General features: G+C 50.2%; 5 protein-coding genes across 5 annotated transcripts; 2 read left to right on the plus strand and 3 right to left on the minus strand.

Moving 5' to 3' along the window:
• Positions 1-971: 971 nt before the first annotated feature.
• Positions 972-1,896, minus strand: KD926_003562 (ESCRT-III subunit protein DID4; the record flags this gene model as incomplete). The annotated part of the gene is made up of 5 exons (XM_053097570.1): positions 972-1,109; positions 1,164-1,424; positions 1,486-1,546; positions 1,618-1,832; positions 1,891-1,896. The coding sequence occupies 5 exons, from the start codon at positions 1,894-1,896 to the stop codon at positions 972-974; spliced, it is 681 nt and encodes a 226-aa protein (XP_052958392.1).
• A 325-nt stretch (positions 1,897-2,221) lies between these two features.
• Positions 2,222-5,185, plus strand: KD926_003563 (mitofusin; the record flags this gene model as incomplete). The annotated part of the gene is made up of 4 exons (XM_053097571.1): positions 2,222-2,531; positions 2,608-2,656; positions 2,711-4,764; positions 4,824-5,185. 4 exons carry the CDS (start codon positions 2,222-2,224, stop codon positions 5,183-5,185), a joined length of 2,775 nt encoding a protein of 924 aa, XP_052958393.1.
• A 755-nt stretch (positions 5,186-5,940) lies between these two features.
• KD926_003564 (BRCT domain protein) lies at positions 5,941-8,712 on the minus strand (the record flags this gene model as incomplete). Its single annotated transcript, XM_053097572.1, has 7 exons — positions 5,941-7,067; positions 7,113-7,193; positions 7,241-7,517; positions 7,566-8,152; positions 8,217-8,493; positions 8,571-8,632; positions 8,691-8,712. 7 exons carry the CDS (start codon positions 8,710-8,712, stop codon positions 5,941-5,943), a joined length of 2,433 nt encoding a protein of 810 aa, XP_052958394.1.
• Positions 8,713-8,962: 250 nt separating this feature from the next.
• On the plus strand, positions 8,963-11,731 carry KD926_003565 (DEAD/DEAH box helicase; the record flags this gene model as incomplete). Its single annotated transcript, XM_053097573.1, has 5 exons — positions 8,963-8,971; positions 9,029-9,145; positions 9,272-10,330; positions 10,386-10,804; positions 10,864-11,731. 5 exons carry the CDS (start codon positions 8,963-8,965, stop codon positions 11,729-11,731), a joined length of 2,472 nt encoding a protein of 823 aa, XP_052958395.1.
• Positions 11,732-12,359: 628 nt separating this feature from the next.
• Positions 12,360-14,284, minus strand: KD926_003566 (synaptic vesicle transporter; the record flags this gene model as incomplete). The annotated part of the gene is made up of 2 exons (XM_053097574.1): positions 12,360-13,896; positions 13,974-14,284. 2 exons carry the CDS (start codon positions 14,282-14,284, stop codon positions 12,360-12,362), a joined length of 1,848 nt encoding a protein of 615 aa, XP_052958396.1.
• Between the last annotated feature and the right edge of the window lie 664 nt (positions 14,285-14,948).

Below are 14,948 nucleotides of genomic sequence, written 5' to 3' on the forward strand. Positions count from 1 at the left end.
GTAGAGACTAGGAAGGAAGTGTTGCAGCTAAATTGTACTAGTTCAAAGATAGGGACTCTGTAGAAGAAAACCTACTAAACCCCACCCCCCACCGGAGTACATAGTTTGGGGTACACAAGAATGATCAACATTAACACTAGCCGGACCCGTGTTTGTCGTGCGTGTCCCCTCCAGTGTGACTAGTGCTCTGAGCTTGCTGGTAGGTCCGGGGAAGTACTGAGCAATATCACAATGAGTCATATATCTTGGGTGATTGAGATGTACTCATCTTTGCACTCGGTGTCTCTGCTTGAAGAGATAGCCAGTAGCGTTGTCACTTGTGGGCCGAAAGCACAAACATGGTAAGGGTCGTGTAGAAGGAGCATATCTAGTAAGCTGCCTTCATTCTCATATTATCTTTTTGTGATCGCCTTTCCCATGTACTCTCCAATTATCGTCTGATTAAGACCCACTAATAAGGTGCTTACAACGTCATTGAAAGATTATCAAATAGACGATGCTCATCATACCTGCGTCATGTCCTCGTTAGGCAGCCAGTCTCTACTTCGCGGGTCTTGCCAAAAGTTGCATGGTATCAAAGACCGGAAACATCCTTATTGGTATCTACCAACTCGAAGAAGCCTTTACCATATCTCGTAGTGTATATACAAATCTAGGAAGTGAAGATCTATTAACAATTCCAAGGGTTTGTCTAAAGATGTCCTAGGGGTCACCCGTTCTTTGATTGTAATTTCTTCTATAAACCTGCTTATCATAAAATTTCATGGCGTTAGAGCGTTCAATTCGTAGTGGGATAATACGGAAGGACCAAACCATTGAAGGGCCTGTGCCAGTGACAACAGTCGGCCTCAAAATGTCTGGTTTAGTTGATGCAAAGAAACACGCTTGATCTCCCCATCTCGTAGAGATAATGTGGAAATACTAGGGGCGAAAACGGGCCAAGGCAAACAAAACAAAACAGAACTTGAAAATCATCGACGGAGGCTGTCAAGCCTTGCTTGCAAATCATCGTCACTCGTAGTAGGACCTCCTCCTCCAGCACCAACCGGCTGAGCGACCCGGTTCTCTGCCACTGCCGCCTTCTGTATGTCTGTGGGAGTCTCGCCCAGCTGTGGAAAGTCAGTATCAACGCATAGCTGACGGAATGTTAAGAGAAGACCTACCGCTTGGTTCAGGTCGACACCGATCTCATCCAAGACTTCCTTGACAATGTCTTCTCCTTCTTCCTCCTCCCCTTCCATTCCAGTGGCTTCGTCGATCGCGTCGTCCATCATCTCTTGTCGTTCATCCATAACCTCGTTTTCGCGTTCAAATTCCATGGCTATTCTTTGGAGCGCGGGAAGGTTCATCTGTCGGTTCATGCTGCCAAGGAGCATGGTTGCACCTTTCATAGACTGCATCATCTGCTCGTTACTGCGAACGGTCTGTACAAAAGAAATGGCAGGTCAGCATGTGATTGCGCGGGGAAGTGGCGAAGACTCGTACCTGAATTCGAAGAGAAATGGCCTGTAGCTGCGTTCGCATTTGGTAGAATTTCTGAATATATCTGAGCAGTACAAGGCTCGTTAGATAAAATTGGACGAAGAGGCGTCGACCCTCGGTCTGTAGACAGCGTACCTTCTCGTCCGAACCAAATCCTTCGCCTGGATTTTGCAAGCACCGATTTGACCATTTTTGGCACTCTTCTTGATATCCGAGATCAGCTTCTTTTCTTGGTTCTCCAACTTGACCCGTTCTCGGTCCAGTTCACGCTGCGTCCTGTCCAGCGCTCGTTGATGTTTGCGCAGACGCTCTGCGGGCGTCATGCGCTTTCCGAAAGCCCACTCGACGATCTAAAAAGGGCGTTGTCAGTCAAGGTGATAGAGGGGACGATCTCAAGGGATGACATACATTCATGATGGCAGCAAGAGAGCAACCCGGCAATCACATAGAACAGAGAGAACAGCAACGAAACTCACAGCGTTGAGGCCCCCAGCGGCGGTGACATCAAGCTCAGCCCACCGATCGATACGCCGCGATTACGGCGAGTCACATGCAGCGACTAAGCCCCTTTCGGGTGAAGATTGGATGATGTAAGCAGATTATCGACTTTCTCCGAACCAGAAAAACAAGTTTCCGCCTTTAAACGTTTCCATACTGTCATTTCGCCTCCGCAATCTCTCTCACTATATTTTCTCCGTCCATCGATTCGGACTCTCATGCAAACAACACCCCTTTCGTCATGAGTCAGGAGTATTTTCCCGGCATGGGCGGTTCCTCGGCCGGCGAGGGATCGTCTAGACACGCTCCCGACGAGTCTTCGCAGAACCCTCCCCTTCCGAACGCCCCGCCCGCGTATATGACTGTCGGCAATGGTTCGACTTCGGGGAGCGCCTCGCGCTTGATGGCTTCGCTGGACGAGGATTCCGGCTATGGTGGCAGCGTCGCGAGTGGCAGCGCCATCGACGGGAATGGTGGCAGTAGATTACGACCGGAGTTATTCGAAGACCGACCAACTCCGATGCATGCTCCAGCGTACTTCAGTGAGGCCGGTGAGTCTACTTTTGAATCTGGGGATATGGTGGGATAAGTTTAGTTTTGGCGCATACTGACGGTCTGAAATGGCAGCGGAACATGAAAGACAAGTGGTGGCGAGTCATGTTCATCAGTTACAATAGTATGGTTTCTCCAACCCGGAAGACGCGACTTGAGATGCTAAAGGCTTTCGCAGCAACCAAAACAGGACCAAGCTAGGTCGAGCGATCTCGCGCACCATCGAAACCCTGAAAGAACTCCAGAATATGAATCGCCAGTGGCCGGCCCATTACCCTTCCGTCCAGAACCCCGATCCCTCTCGACCCGCGTTGCAGCATACACAGTCGTTCGGCTTAAATACTGATGAATCGGAAGACCCACGACCCGGAATGATGAAGCGAGCAGCGACGATGCCCACCAACGACGATTTGGCCGAATCCAGTTCCACCGCGGAGCGTCGAACCACCCCCGAGCCGAGGCTGATGAGCCCCCAGATTGCGCAAGAGTTCTCGATTTTGAAGTTGGATCTGAAGCTGGGTGCTTTGTCCCAGGCCGAGCTTGTGCATTCCTTGGAGAAGTCGTCGATTGCGTCTCTGTTGGATGGAAAGATCAGCCAAAGTGTCAAACACCTTCTTTCGTTGCGCGACAGAATCGAGGATACGTCAAGTAAGGTTCTGATCACGGGTGACCTGAACGCCGGAAAGTCAACTTTCTGCAATGCTTTACTGCGACGCAAGGTGCTTCCGGAAGATCAGCAACCCTGTACCAGTATCTTCTGCGAAGTTCTAGATGCCCGAGAGAACAGCGGTCTGGAGGAGGTACATGCGGTGCACAAGGAAAAGCAGTACAACCGCAACGACGAAAGCACATACGATGTGTACCCCCTGAAAGAGCTGGAGAACATTGTGATCGACAACTCTCACTACATGCAGTGCAAGGTTTACGTGAAGGATGTGCGAACCATCGATGAGTCTCTATTGAACAATGGAGTGGTTGATATTGCTTTGATTGACGCCCCTGGCTTGAACTCGGACTCCCTAAAGACTACGGCGGTCTTCGCGCGACAAGAAGAGATCGACGTTGTCGTCTTTGTGGTTTCTGCCGCAAACCACTTTACACTCTCCGCCAAGGACTTTATTCACAACGCTGCGCATGAGAAGGCTTACATGTTTATGGTTGTCAACGGCTTTGATCAGATCCGGGACAAGCAACGATGTGAGCGGATGATCTTGGACCAAATCAACAAACTTAGCCCTCGTACATACAAGGAAGCTGCGGAACTCGTCCACTTCGTCTCCAGCAATGCCGTCCCAGTTGCACCTCCGATGTCCGTTGAAAGTTCCGGCGGTGGCGGCGGTGGTGGGGGAGACTCAGATCCGCATGATGATGATGACGATTCAAACGATCACAAAGGAAAAGGAAAGGACAAAGGGAAAGAGAAGCAGAAGCTCCAGGACTTCGAAAACCTGGAGAGCTCGCTGCGACGGTTCGTCCTGGAGAAGCGATCCCGATCGAAGCTCGCTCCCGCCAGGACTTACCTTCTCAACTTGCTTACGGACTTGAATTCTTTGGCCGCGGTCAATCGTGATGTTGCTCAATCTGAACTCAAGCGTGTTACAGATGAACTCGCGGAACTTGAGCCAGCCTTCGAGGATGGCAAGAAGAAGAAGATTGAGATTGACGTTCAGGTTGACAAATGCATCGACGACTCCTGTGACGACGTCTATAACCACACCCGCACGACTCTTTCCGACACCATCGATCGTGTATCTGATGCCGACCTTGGTGTCGAGTACCCCGGGTTCCTCTCTGCGTTCCAATATGCCGAGGATCTGAAGGTGGCCATGCTCGATCAAATTGCATCCTCCGTCTCGAACTGTGAGGACTATGCACGTGACCGGACCGTGAAGGGAGTCGGCTTCATCCAGAACATCGGTCTCCTGCACGTTGGGGAAAACAAATTCGCTCCCCTCCAATTCCGCGCAGATATGATGTTCCGTCGCGGTCGCCGTCATACGTTTGCCAGACAAATGGACACGGAAGTCGAGCTGTTGGATTTCTTCGATGTTGCTGGCCTCTGGGAGCGACAGGAGAAGGTGGCCGGAACAGGCATGGCCATGACAGCGTTGACTGTGGTTGGAGGTAGAGCTTTGGGCGGTGTCAGTTGGGTCGATAGCATGTTCAGTGCTGTCAAGATTCTCGGCCCTAACAATGTGCGACGTCTGTTCTTCCCCGGCGTGATCGCTGCTGGTGAGTGTTCTTTCCAATCTATCCTCTCTTTCTTGAGAAGCATTCGCTAACCTCCACAGCCCTTTTGACCGCCGCATACATGGTCTCTCAGATCCCATCCACCCTGCCTCCTCGTCTCTCCCGCAAACTTGCCGCTACCCTCTCAGAAATGGACTACGTGCACTCCAACGCCAACCGCATCTCATCAGAAGTCCGCCGCATTATTCGCCTTCCTGCCGGTAACCTCCAAACCAGCCTTGCGCAGGGCATCGAGGACCTCGGACGGCGCAAGCAAGAAGTCAGCAAGACGAAGCACGAGAGCGAAACTGCAAGCAAATACTTCGTCAACCTCTTCCGCGAAAGTGGCGAGAACAGAACATCCGTTGACTCCATAGATCTTGATGCCCCCTTGCCCGGTGGCATGGCGGCTCATGGGCTATGAGTTCATAAACAAAAAAACGATGACGACGATGCTGTACGAAGAATTGTTGCTGTTTCGATTGGATTGATGGCTTGTATTCTGTTTTGTCCTTTTTTCTCACTTATTCCCATATTGTATTATTCAATCCCCTTTCTTTGAATCCCCACTACCCTATTCAACATCCTCCTTCCGGACAGAGTTCACCTTCTCCTTTCTTCTTTTGTTTTTTCATTTTATTTTTATCATGAGGTTGTTTCTTCATCCACTGGCTTCTTTGAATATGCTCCATGCTTCTCAGGATGCGCACGATGTATTCAGCTTCTTCAATAATTCGATATCCCACATGGCGTGCGTTGGTGTGTTCGCTAGTAATTTTATTTATAATTTTACTTTGCAATAGATTTTCATTCTCCAACCTCTTTCTTGACTTGAAAAGTTTCCATAGCGTCTACATAACCTGAATTCAATTGCCAATTTGTTTTTATCATGATCTGTTTATGCTACAAGAACTGTTGCTTAGTTCCAGGACACAGTCGACACAGCAAGAAGAAAATCCCATGCGCCTTTACGATGAACCAAAAACAACATAAGAGAGAGAGAGAGCCAGGTTGTGATGAGACGGATACCAACGACCGACGCCCCGCCATGCAATTCATTAACACTAGAAGTAGCCATGATAAATAAGTAAACCAAAATCAATAAACACGCACATGCACATGCACAAAAACCACAAACCACAAGCAAAAAAAAAAGCAAACCAACCCAACATCCCCAACCTACAAATCCTTCAATACCTTATTAGCATTCCTCGTACGTCTCCCAGTCCCCCATCCCGCATTTTCCAGATCCTTCACTTCCCCCATAACCAGGTTCTGGTCCTGAGTCTTATTTTGTAAAGAGGAAGAGGTTTTATCCGCCAACTTCCCTGCATGGGAAAGGAACTTCTCGCGCATGGCGAGCGCATCGGGATCCTCGTAGTGCAACTGCGTCATGGGCGGCGACTCGGGCTCGTTCTTGTCCTCGCGATACAGATGCTGTTCGTCTTCGGCGTATTCGAAACGGCCGCTGTTCGCGAGCGAGGGAATCCCGCCGCCGTCTGTGTTGATGCTTTCGATGGCGCTGCCGCAGCCGTCTTCGTTGAGGGTGTCGATGGAGCTGGCGCGCGAGAAGCCGCGCTGCTGCTGTTGCTCGAGGGCGTTGTTGCGGGCGGAGGAGGTGTGGGAGGTTGCGCGCCCGAGGAGAGGCTTGCGCTTGCGGCGCTGCTGCTGTTCTGTTGAGTCGGAATTGGAGCGGGAGTTGGCTTCACGGGCTTGTCTGAGGAAGCCGCTGACGGTGGCGAGGTCGGCGGAGGTGGTGGTCGGTTCACTTGGGGGTTGGGATTTGGCGGATGAGGAAGTGTGCTGGTTATGGTTCTTTGAGGGAGAGGGTGGTTTTGATTTCGATTGGGGTTGCGGTTCAGATGAGGGTTTCTGTGAGACATCTGATTTCGACTTATGTGGGATACTCTCTTGCAGAGAGTTTGAACGTCGATCAGATGGGGTGCCAAGGCTGTCTGGCGATTGGATTGAACCGGTCTTTTGGGCCTTCGTAGGAGAATCTTCCACTTTGTTGCGGTCATTTGGGTTCTCAAGCGGTCGTTTTTCGGGACGCGAGCTAGCGCGCATTTGCATTTCGAGGCGTTTGGTACTCTGAGAAGTAGGTTTTTGAGAGCTTGGTCTTCGAATAAGGTATGGATCGAAAGATTGTTTCTGTTCCCTGCGAATGGAGTTCCAAAGCCAGTCGGGAGTCACCGCCGGTACTCCCCATTCAGAGGTATGCCGAAGCTTGTCCTGGTTGACGGTATTGGGGTCATTGCAGACTAGTACTGATGCGCTTGGCGTCAAGTACTCATTGTATGATGCACCTGAGAAATTAGATAAAATCGTTTAAGTGATATTCTATGACCTACCGATCAAATTAACCAGTTTGGATAGATGGAGAAGATCGATGCGAGAAAATCCGGTAGAGCAGACTCTCGTCTCGTGAAACCCTATGATCATTAGACACCGGCTGGAGAGATCAGAGCTGAGGACTTACCTGGAATGGGAAATCTTCGAACTGGGGTGTTTGCGACGTGTGATTCTGGAGGTACCAATGCTTTGGCATCAAGGCATCTTTCTAACCACATGTCTGTCACTATCTCGCAACCAAATCCTAAATCGTCCGTAGATGGGATTTGGCTGGAAGGTATCTTATGCGAAACGATGATATAGAGACCGTGGCCTCTCTTTGGAATATCTGGTCGAGAAAACTCGCTCAAGGAGTCCACCAATTGCGCGCCATTAAATGAGAGATGATGGCGCAATACATTTGTCTGTCGAAAGGTGAGCTATTGCAATAGCCGGGGTTTGGTTATACGTACCTGCTTAGAGGAGAACCCGTAAACGAAGAAGAAACATTCGTGCAGAAAACCATCGCTGCCACTCGTGGCCTCGGTAGACTGCTGACGAGACCGTTGAGGTTCTGCAAATGTGGTCTCACTAGCGAATGACCTGGCTTCCTGGACAATTGAATGCCGTCTTGTGAGTTTCTGGCTTCCTTCTTTCGGCTGGCTGCCCATGCCGACAATATCCCCCCAGATCCCTTCATTCTGATCACCCAGCTTCGCACTGGCAATGCGACGCAGTTTTCGAGGCCGATGGTTCGGCGCATTTTCGTTCTCCGGGGCTTTTTGTTTGACTGTAGATATCGAGCGATTCCAGGCTCCAGCACCCTGTTGCTCTTCTGGCAGGAGGGGATGATACAGAGTCTCTTCCAAAACCATTCCGCGCTCCAAGCTCTCATTGAACCATTTCATAGTGACAACCTTGATATTCCATTGCGTTGCAAATTTGTATTTCTGGCCGTCGGCATTGCGCGCGATAAGGTGCGTCACGCTCTTCGTGAGATCTTTTTTGAACTCGGCTCCGTTCGAATGCGTCGTGCTCTGGATGCGGTTTCGGAAGGTCACTAGGGCAGCACTTGTGAGTTTCCTTGATGAATCGATCAATGCGCATGCGAGGAGTCCACTCACTGTCTTCGAAACCTGTGATGCATATAGCCAAACCCGCAAACGTTGGGAGCCTATGTTCACTTGCGAGGGCTCGAATGTCGGTATCCCCTCCCTCCATCCATGACTGTCGTACTGCTTCAATCCATTCCGGTTTCAAAACGGTGACGTCCGCTCGTTCTCGCGCAACGAATTTATATTTCGCGGTATTTGTTTCGCCGACGATCAGATGGGTAACGTCGGATGTCAGGTCGTACTTGTGAGTTGCTCCCATCTGACCTGCAATGGTCGCTAACTCAGTCTAGAAAGCACCATGCATCAGTCAGTCACTTCTCTATCTTCCGGTAAAAATGCGAGAAAAACGGTATGATAACTCACCCTCTGCTCCGGTAGAATTGAGGTAAAGCAAAGGACAATCCCCGCAAGAGGATGCTCTTTGTCTAATTTGCAATCAGTGATCCAAAAGTTGCTGTTACCGAAACCAGCAATTTAACTTACTTGAATTTGATTTCTCTGCCATGCTTCATGATTGGCAGAGTCGGGCCTTTCCTCTCATGCGCCGTGCTGTGTTGGACTTGTCTGCTTGGATAATTCCGATGCGGAATTGGCTGGCGCGTGTCCGCGGAACACGGTCACGTGATTACATACCTCATTACCGCGAGGCGAACAGGACTGCCCTGAGATCAATGACCTTTTTCTCTATATACTGACTGATTTTATGTCTTTGATATATATATACCAAAATCATTCTTATCGTGAGTCAATCTTCCATGCTGTGTGTTTGTTCACTCCTGTTTCATGCTGACGCCACTTATTGATTGCGCCCCGGAATCTAGCCCTTATCGGAGTCACGTGCGATAGGCGGCGCGTATCTTCGTCGTTCGGAGGGACGCGACAGCATCGCGAAATCTTCCGGCGCATTGGGACCTGATGCAGTTGACTCTAGCGAGTGGGTATATCTAACTATTGTTTGGAATTGATAGTCTACTGTGCAGCTTCTGTATATTGTGAGATTGCACCAAGATACCTTTCCTCTCACCACCGATACTCTTTGCATGGAGTTACACTGATAACGCAAGTTGTTCCGCGGTATTCAGCATCTCAACTCTGACGTGACAGAGGAAGCTGCGATGTTCAAGAAGGCCGTGCAGGACCACCCGGGGCCACCCACAAAGTCCCTCCAATCTACTCTATTCAACACCAATGCAAACAGCCAATCGAAGCCCCCACCTCCACAATTTCAATCGCAAGGTGTCAAGCGAAAGATCGAGATGACGAGTGCCGGACAGACGGGATTGGGGTCGTTGCATACTAGTGCGGTATATTTTGATGAGAACGACTTTGATGACGATGATGACTTGGATTTCGAAGAGCCAGATCCGTTCGTTCCACCGCCTAAAATTGTCCGCCCCAGTGCTCAAACGCAGGAGACGAATGGAACGTCGAGTTCGAATATTATACCCAGATTGAATGATACCTCGAGACAGAGTGCCGCACCAAAGAAGTCGGAGGTTATCACACTAAGTGATGATTCGTTGGATGTCAAGTACCCAGAGCTACCACCTCTTCCTGATGAGCAGGTTGCACCGTCGAGCAGCATACAATACCCTTGGTCCTCCTCACCTCCAACTCATTTCCAGAACCCTACCAACCGTCGAACCCTACCGTGGCTGAAAAACGAAGAGCCAGCACCCCAGCCTCCCCAATACAGAAAACCAGAAACTCCCGTCCGCCCGAAGCCGAAGACTACAGCACCATGGAACAAGACTGCGAGTGCCATCAAGGAGGAACAAAAAGAGCTTCGTCGGCAGGCTAAGAAGAGCCAGAAGGGAGAGACGAAACACAAGCCTAAATCGAAGCTTGCGTCGCTGTTCCTCAGTGATGAGCAGCGTCATGTACTTGACGCTGTGGTTCAAGGCGGGAAGAGCATGTTCTTCACCGGTTCTGCTGGTACTGGTAAATCTGTGCTCATGAGAGAGATCATCAAGAAACTGCGGGATAAATATAAGAGGGAACCGGATCGAGTGGCTGTTACCGCTTCTACCGGGCTTGCTGCGTGTAACATTGAGGGGGTTACTCTACACAGTTTTGCAGGCATTGGCTTGGGCAAAGAACAAGTTCCTGAGCTTGTCAAGAAGGTCATACGCACCTCGTCCCCGTTAAACGTCAGGCTGTATTAACACTGTTTTACAGATCAAGAGAAATCCCAAAGCCAAGAATCGTTGGCTGCGCACAAAAGTCCTGATTATCGATGAAGTGTCCATGGTTGATGGGGATCTTTTTGATAAGCTGGAGGACATCGCTCGTAAAATCAGAAACAACGGCAGGCCGTTCGGGGGCATCCAACTTGTCGTTACCGGGGACTTCTTCCAGCTGCCCCCAGTGCCTGAGAAGAATAGTCGAGACGCAAAGTTTGCCTTTGCAGCCGCCACTTGGAACACTTCAATTCAACACACGATCCTTTTGACCACTGTCTTTCGTCAGGCAGACCCTGAGTTTGCTGGGATGCTGAATGAGATGCGATTAGGCAAATTAAGTCCCCAGTCCATCAATATTTTCAAGTCACTCGCCCGACCCCTCAACTTCGATGATTCCCTCGACGCTACAGAATTGTAGGAAACCCTTTTCAAAATGCCAATGCACCCATTGCTAACTTAAACTCTTTGCTTAGATTCCCTACTCGTCAAGAAGTAGAAAGCGCCAATGGTGCTCGAATGCAGAGACTCTCAGGCGAACTGATGACTTTCACCGCACAAGATTCAGGAACGATCAAAGAACCTGAATATCGTGAAAAGCTGCTCCAGAACTGCATGGCCCCACCTGTGATTCACCTCAAGAAAGGCGCCCAGGTGATGCTCATCAAGAACATGGAAGAAACCCTTGTGAACGGGTCCATTGGACGTGTCGTTGCATTTATGGACGAAGCAACATTCGACTACTACCGAGAAAACGAGGCCGACTTCTCCGGGGAGCCGGGAGGCGGAAGCGACGACGAGAGTGCGATCCACGCCCGCAAGAAGCTCAAAAGCATGATTCACAAAGACGGCGCCGGCGGAATCACCGTCACCAAGAAATGGCCTCTGGTGTGCTTCGTGCAGCCTGATGGAAGCGAGCGACATCTGCTCTGCCAGCCCGAAGCCTGGAAGATCGAGCTTCCCAACGGCGAAATCCAGGCCCAGCGCCAACAAGTCCCACTCATCCTCGCGTGGGCTCTCTCCATCCACAAAGCCCAAGGCCAGACTCTCCAGCGGGTCAAGGTCGATCTCGGCCGAGTCTTCGAACGAGGACAGGCGTACGTTGCGCTCAGTCGTGCCACCAGCAAGGAAGGTCTGCAAGTCACACGCTTCGAGCCACGCAAGGTCATGGTTCATCCTAAGGTCACGGAATTCTACTCCAACCTAGTGAGCATCACCGAGGTGATCAAGCCGAAGAGCAATGCCAACACCACTAATAACAACGAACCTCCACCTGGACGAGTCACCAATGAGCCCGGAGACTCCGATGAAGAAGATTATCTCGAGGCTCTATACGGAATATAGATAGAGGAATAGATAGCTCTGTTTCCATTCGAGAATTTTCGGGACTTTCATTACGCTTTTTCTAAGTCTACACGGCGTTTGACTCGTTGCATTTTATTACTTAACTAGCCAGATATTGATACCACCTGTGGGTTGATGCTGGCACTCTACCTTACCTCCGGCTGAAATGCACTCTATAATTGATTTTGCGTCGTGGACAAGATGAATATGTTCAATATCGGTCATATCTATGATAGTTTCAAAATGGGATTTCTATACATATTGAATAGCAAGAGATGTGATGCAGCAGTAAATGTATATTCCAAACTGAACATAAGAAGTGAAGATATCCAATGAAGATAGGGAGAGCAAGCTCAAACCAGGAAAAGTATTAAGATCCTTATCGTGAAAAATAACAAGAAAAGTAAAGTAAAGAAAAGAAAAGAAAAGGGCAAACCAGAAACAGAAACAAAGGTAAATAGAAGCGGAGAGGAACTTGACTTCCCCAGAACCAAACCAAAGCAATCTATTATAATCTATAAACACCCATACCCCGCCCCTCGACTCAAGAGACTTTTTTGACACGACCTTAGACTGGTATAACAGGCTTTTATACCCCCTTCACGCCAGCATGAGCCGAATGCTTGATCTACTTGAACGATTCCCGCGTATGCACCCGATCAATATCATACGGGTTCTCCTCATACGCAGGTTTCGAGTCAACGGTGCTTGCGCGCCTCGAATGCAACGAGAAAGTGCGACTCCGTCGAACAGGCTGCTCAGACGGGAGTGCATTGACATCCGACTCCGACGAGTGATTAAGAGTATTAGGACTCGAATCAGAGGTAGAGTGTTTGCGTTCAAACTCGACTTCCTTCTCTTCAGCGGCCGGAGAAACTTCAGGAGCGCTAACAGTTGGTTCAGTTTTTTCTTCTGTTTTCGTGGCCGCGGCAGCAGCGCCTTCCATCATCTGGCGCATGAAGGCGTCTGATTGCGCAGCGAATTTGCAGCGCTGGCGGATGGCGGCGCCGTATTTGTAGAAGAGGAAGGGGAAGGGAACGCAGGCGAGGGCAAGGAAGGCCGGGATACTGGAGGCCCAGTGGATTCCTAAGTCGGCGTACATGTATGTAGTGAAGAGGGGGAAGACGGCGCCGAAGATGGAACGGAGGACGGAGTTGGCGGCGAGGACGGAGGCAGCGAAGATGGTGTACGAGTCGATGAGGTAGTTCATTACGCTCAGGAAGAGGAGAACCATTCCGAAGCCGAAGGGCGCGCCGGCGGCGATACTGGCGAGCCAGTGGATGCTGGGGTAGTTGGTCCATGCGAACCAGAAGAGACCGACTGGCACGGCGATGGAGGCGATGAGGCAGGGAGGAAGACGGGCCTCGGGAGGGGCGAACCCGTTGTGTTTGGCTTGGACACCGATGTACCGCTTGTTGTCGTAGATGGTGAAGGCGAGCGCACAGAGCATTCCGATCAGAATACCTAGGAAGGCAAGGCCGGAGATACCTTGACTCCAGCCACGGTTCTGTTGGTACACGATGGGGAAGGCCGCGAAAAGCATGTACAGTGTGCCGTAGATAATGGCCATGTAGATGGACAAGAGCAATACGATCGGTTCCTTGAAGAGAAGGACCCAGGGACGAGAGAGGGAGGTTTTGAACGCCTCTTTAGGCGATGGGATCCCGCCCTGCTTTGCATCAAGCTGAGAGAGATAGGCCTTCCCCTTCAGAGATGACAAGCGAGCCGCTCTTCTTCGTAGAAGGACTGGCCCATAGGTTTCCGGAACAAAAAGACTGCAAGCGATCCAGACAACACCAGAAAAGGCTGCCAGAAGGCCCATGACCCACTTCCAGCCTGCAGCTTCACCAAGGAACCCTCCAACAATAGGTCCAATAACAGGACCCATGAAAGGGGCGGAAGCGAAAAGACTCATTGCAAGTCCACGATGGCGCGCAGAGAACATATCCGCAATGATACCACCGGCATTGGTCAGTGGTGACGATCCGAAACAGCCGGCAAAGAACCGAAAGATGATTAAAGACCAAGAGTTCTTTGCGCCTGTAGCAGCCGCATTGAAGATAGTCAGGCCGCAATAGCTTATAGTGAAGAGATATTGACGGCCAAACAGTTCACTGAGGGGGGCCCATAGCAGAGGTCCGATGGCAAACCCTAAGACGAAAAGCCTACACACGGGGGTAAGAGTCAGCATTCAACCATTCAACCATTCGACATTTGAAAAGTGTGCTGAAGATGCACGTACGATATACCCAAAGTTGCTAACTCAGTTCCGATATGGAAATCCGCCATGATCTCCTCGATACCGCCGGAATAAGCAGACGAGACCAGGGCAACCGCCAAGGTTGATATCGACACCGCAAGTGTATACATCCATTTTTTGTACTCCGGAAAGGTCATTGGATTTCGAGGGTCATTAGGAAGCCATGAGACCAGGTACGGGTCATCTTCAGTGCCACTTCCTGGATAAGGGTAATTGACAATCTCATCGGTGACGACTGCCTGGTCCGTGAGCAGCTTCCAGTGAGGAATCCTTGTAATCTGCGGCTGTTCCATTGTTCAAGAACTGTTGCGCGAGCCTTAAGATTGCCTCCTACCTCACAACCTGTGAGCAAAGCTGTGGTAGGGAGGGATAAAGCCTCAGCAGATGAACAAAAAGAGAGAAAGGTATGGGGGAAAAATTGTATGCTAGGCGAAACATGATAAGAACCCACGGAAACAAGAGACTACTCCGTGTGTCCAACACCAGTCATTAAAAGGTAAGAAAGTGGATCAATTGCAGGACGATACTAATGGGCCTCTAGATCCATTATAAAAACCTAGCCATGAGCAACGGAGTTAAGGGTGGATAACGGGGTAGAGAACAACATCAGCTCGACGCGGTCAGCCTCGAGTGCATTATTATTGCTAAAATCCGGTCCATTCCATCTATTCTATGCCCAACGGTGAGCAGCGCTTGGTTGTCCGTCATCATTACCGGGGTGATTGATAGGTATCTATGCATATTTTGGAGCAAACTGGGGAGAAGGAACGGTTCATTAAGCCTTATCCAAGAAAAGCCTGCATAAAATTCCGCGAGGACCAGGGTGAGGACGACAATGTGACAGGGGAGCGCGCGTTATGGAGTCATAACTGCGCTGTGGCAACACCTGCAGGGCCGTGTCACGAGCAGGTTGGGCCAATGAAGGACGGGATGTGATGAGTTATTAGCCCATTTTCT

This window comes from Aspergillus affinis, assembly GCF_023601865.1.
Source record: "Aspergillus affinis strain CMG 70 chromosome Unknown NODE_18_length_386147_cov_86_015627, whole genome shotgun sequence".
NCBI lineage: Eukaryota > Fungi > Ascomycota > Eurotiomycetes > Eurotiales > Aspergillaceae > Aspergillus > Aspergillus affinis.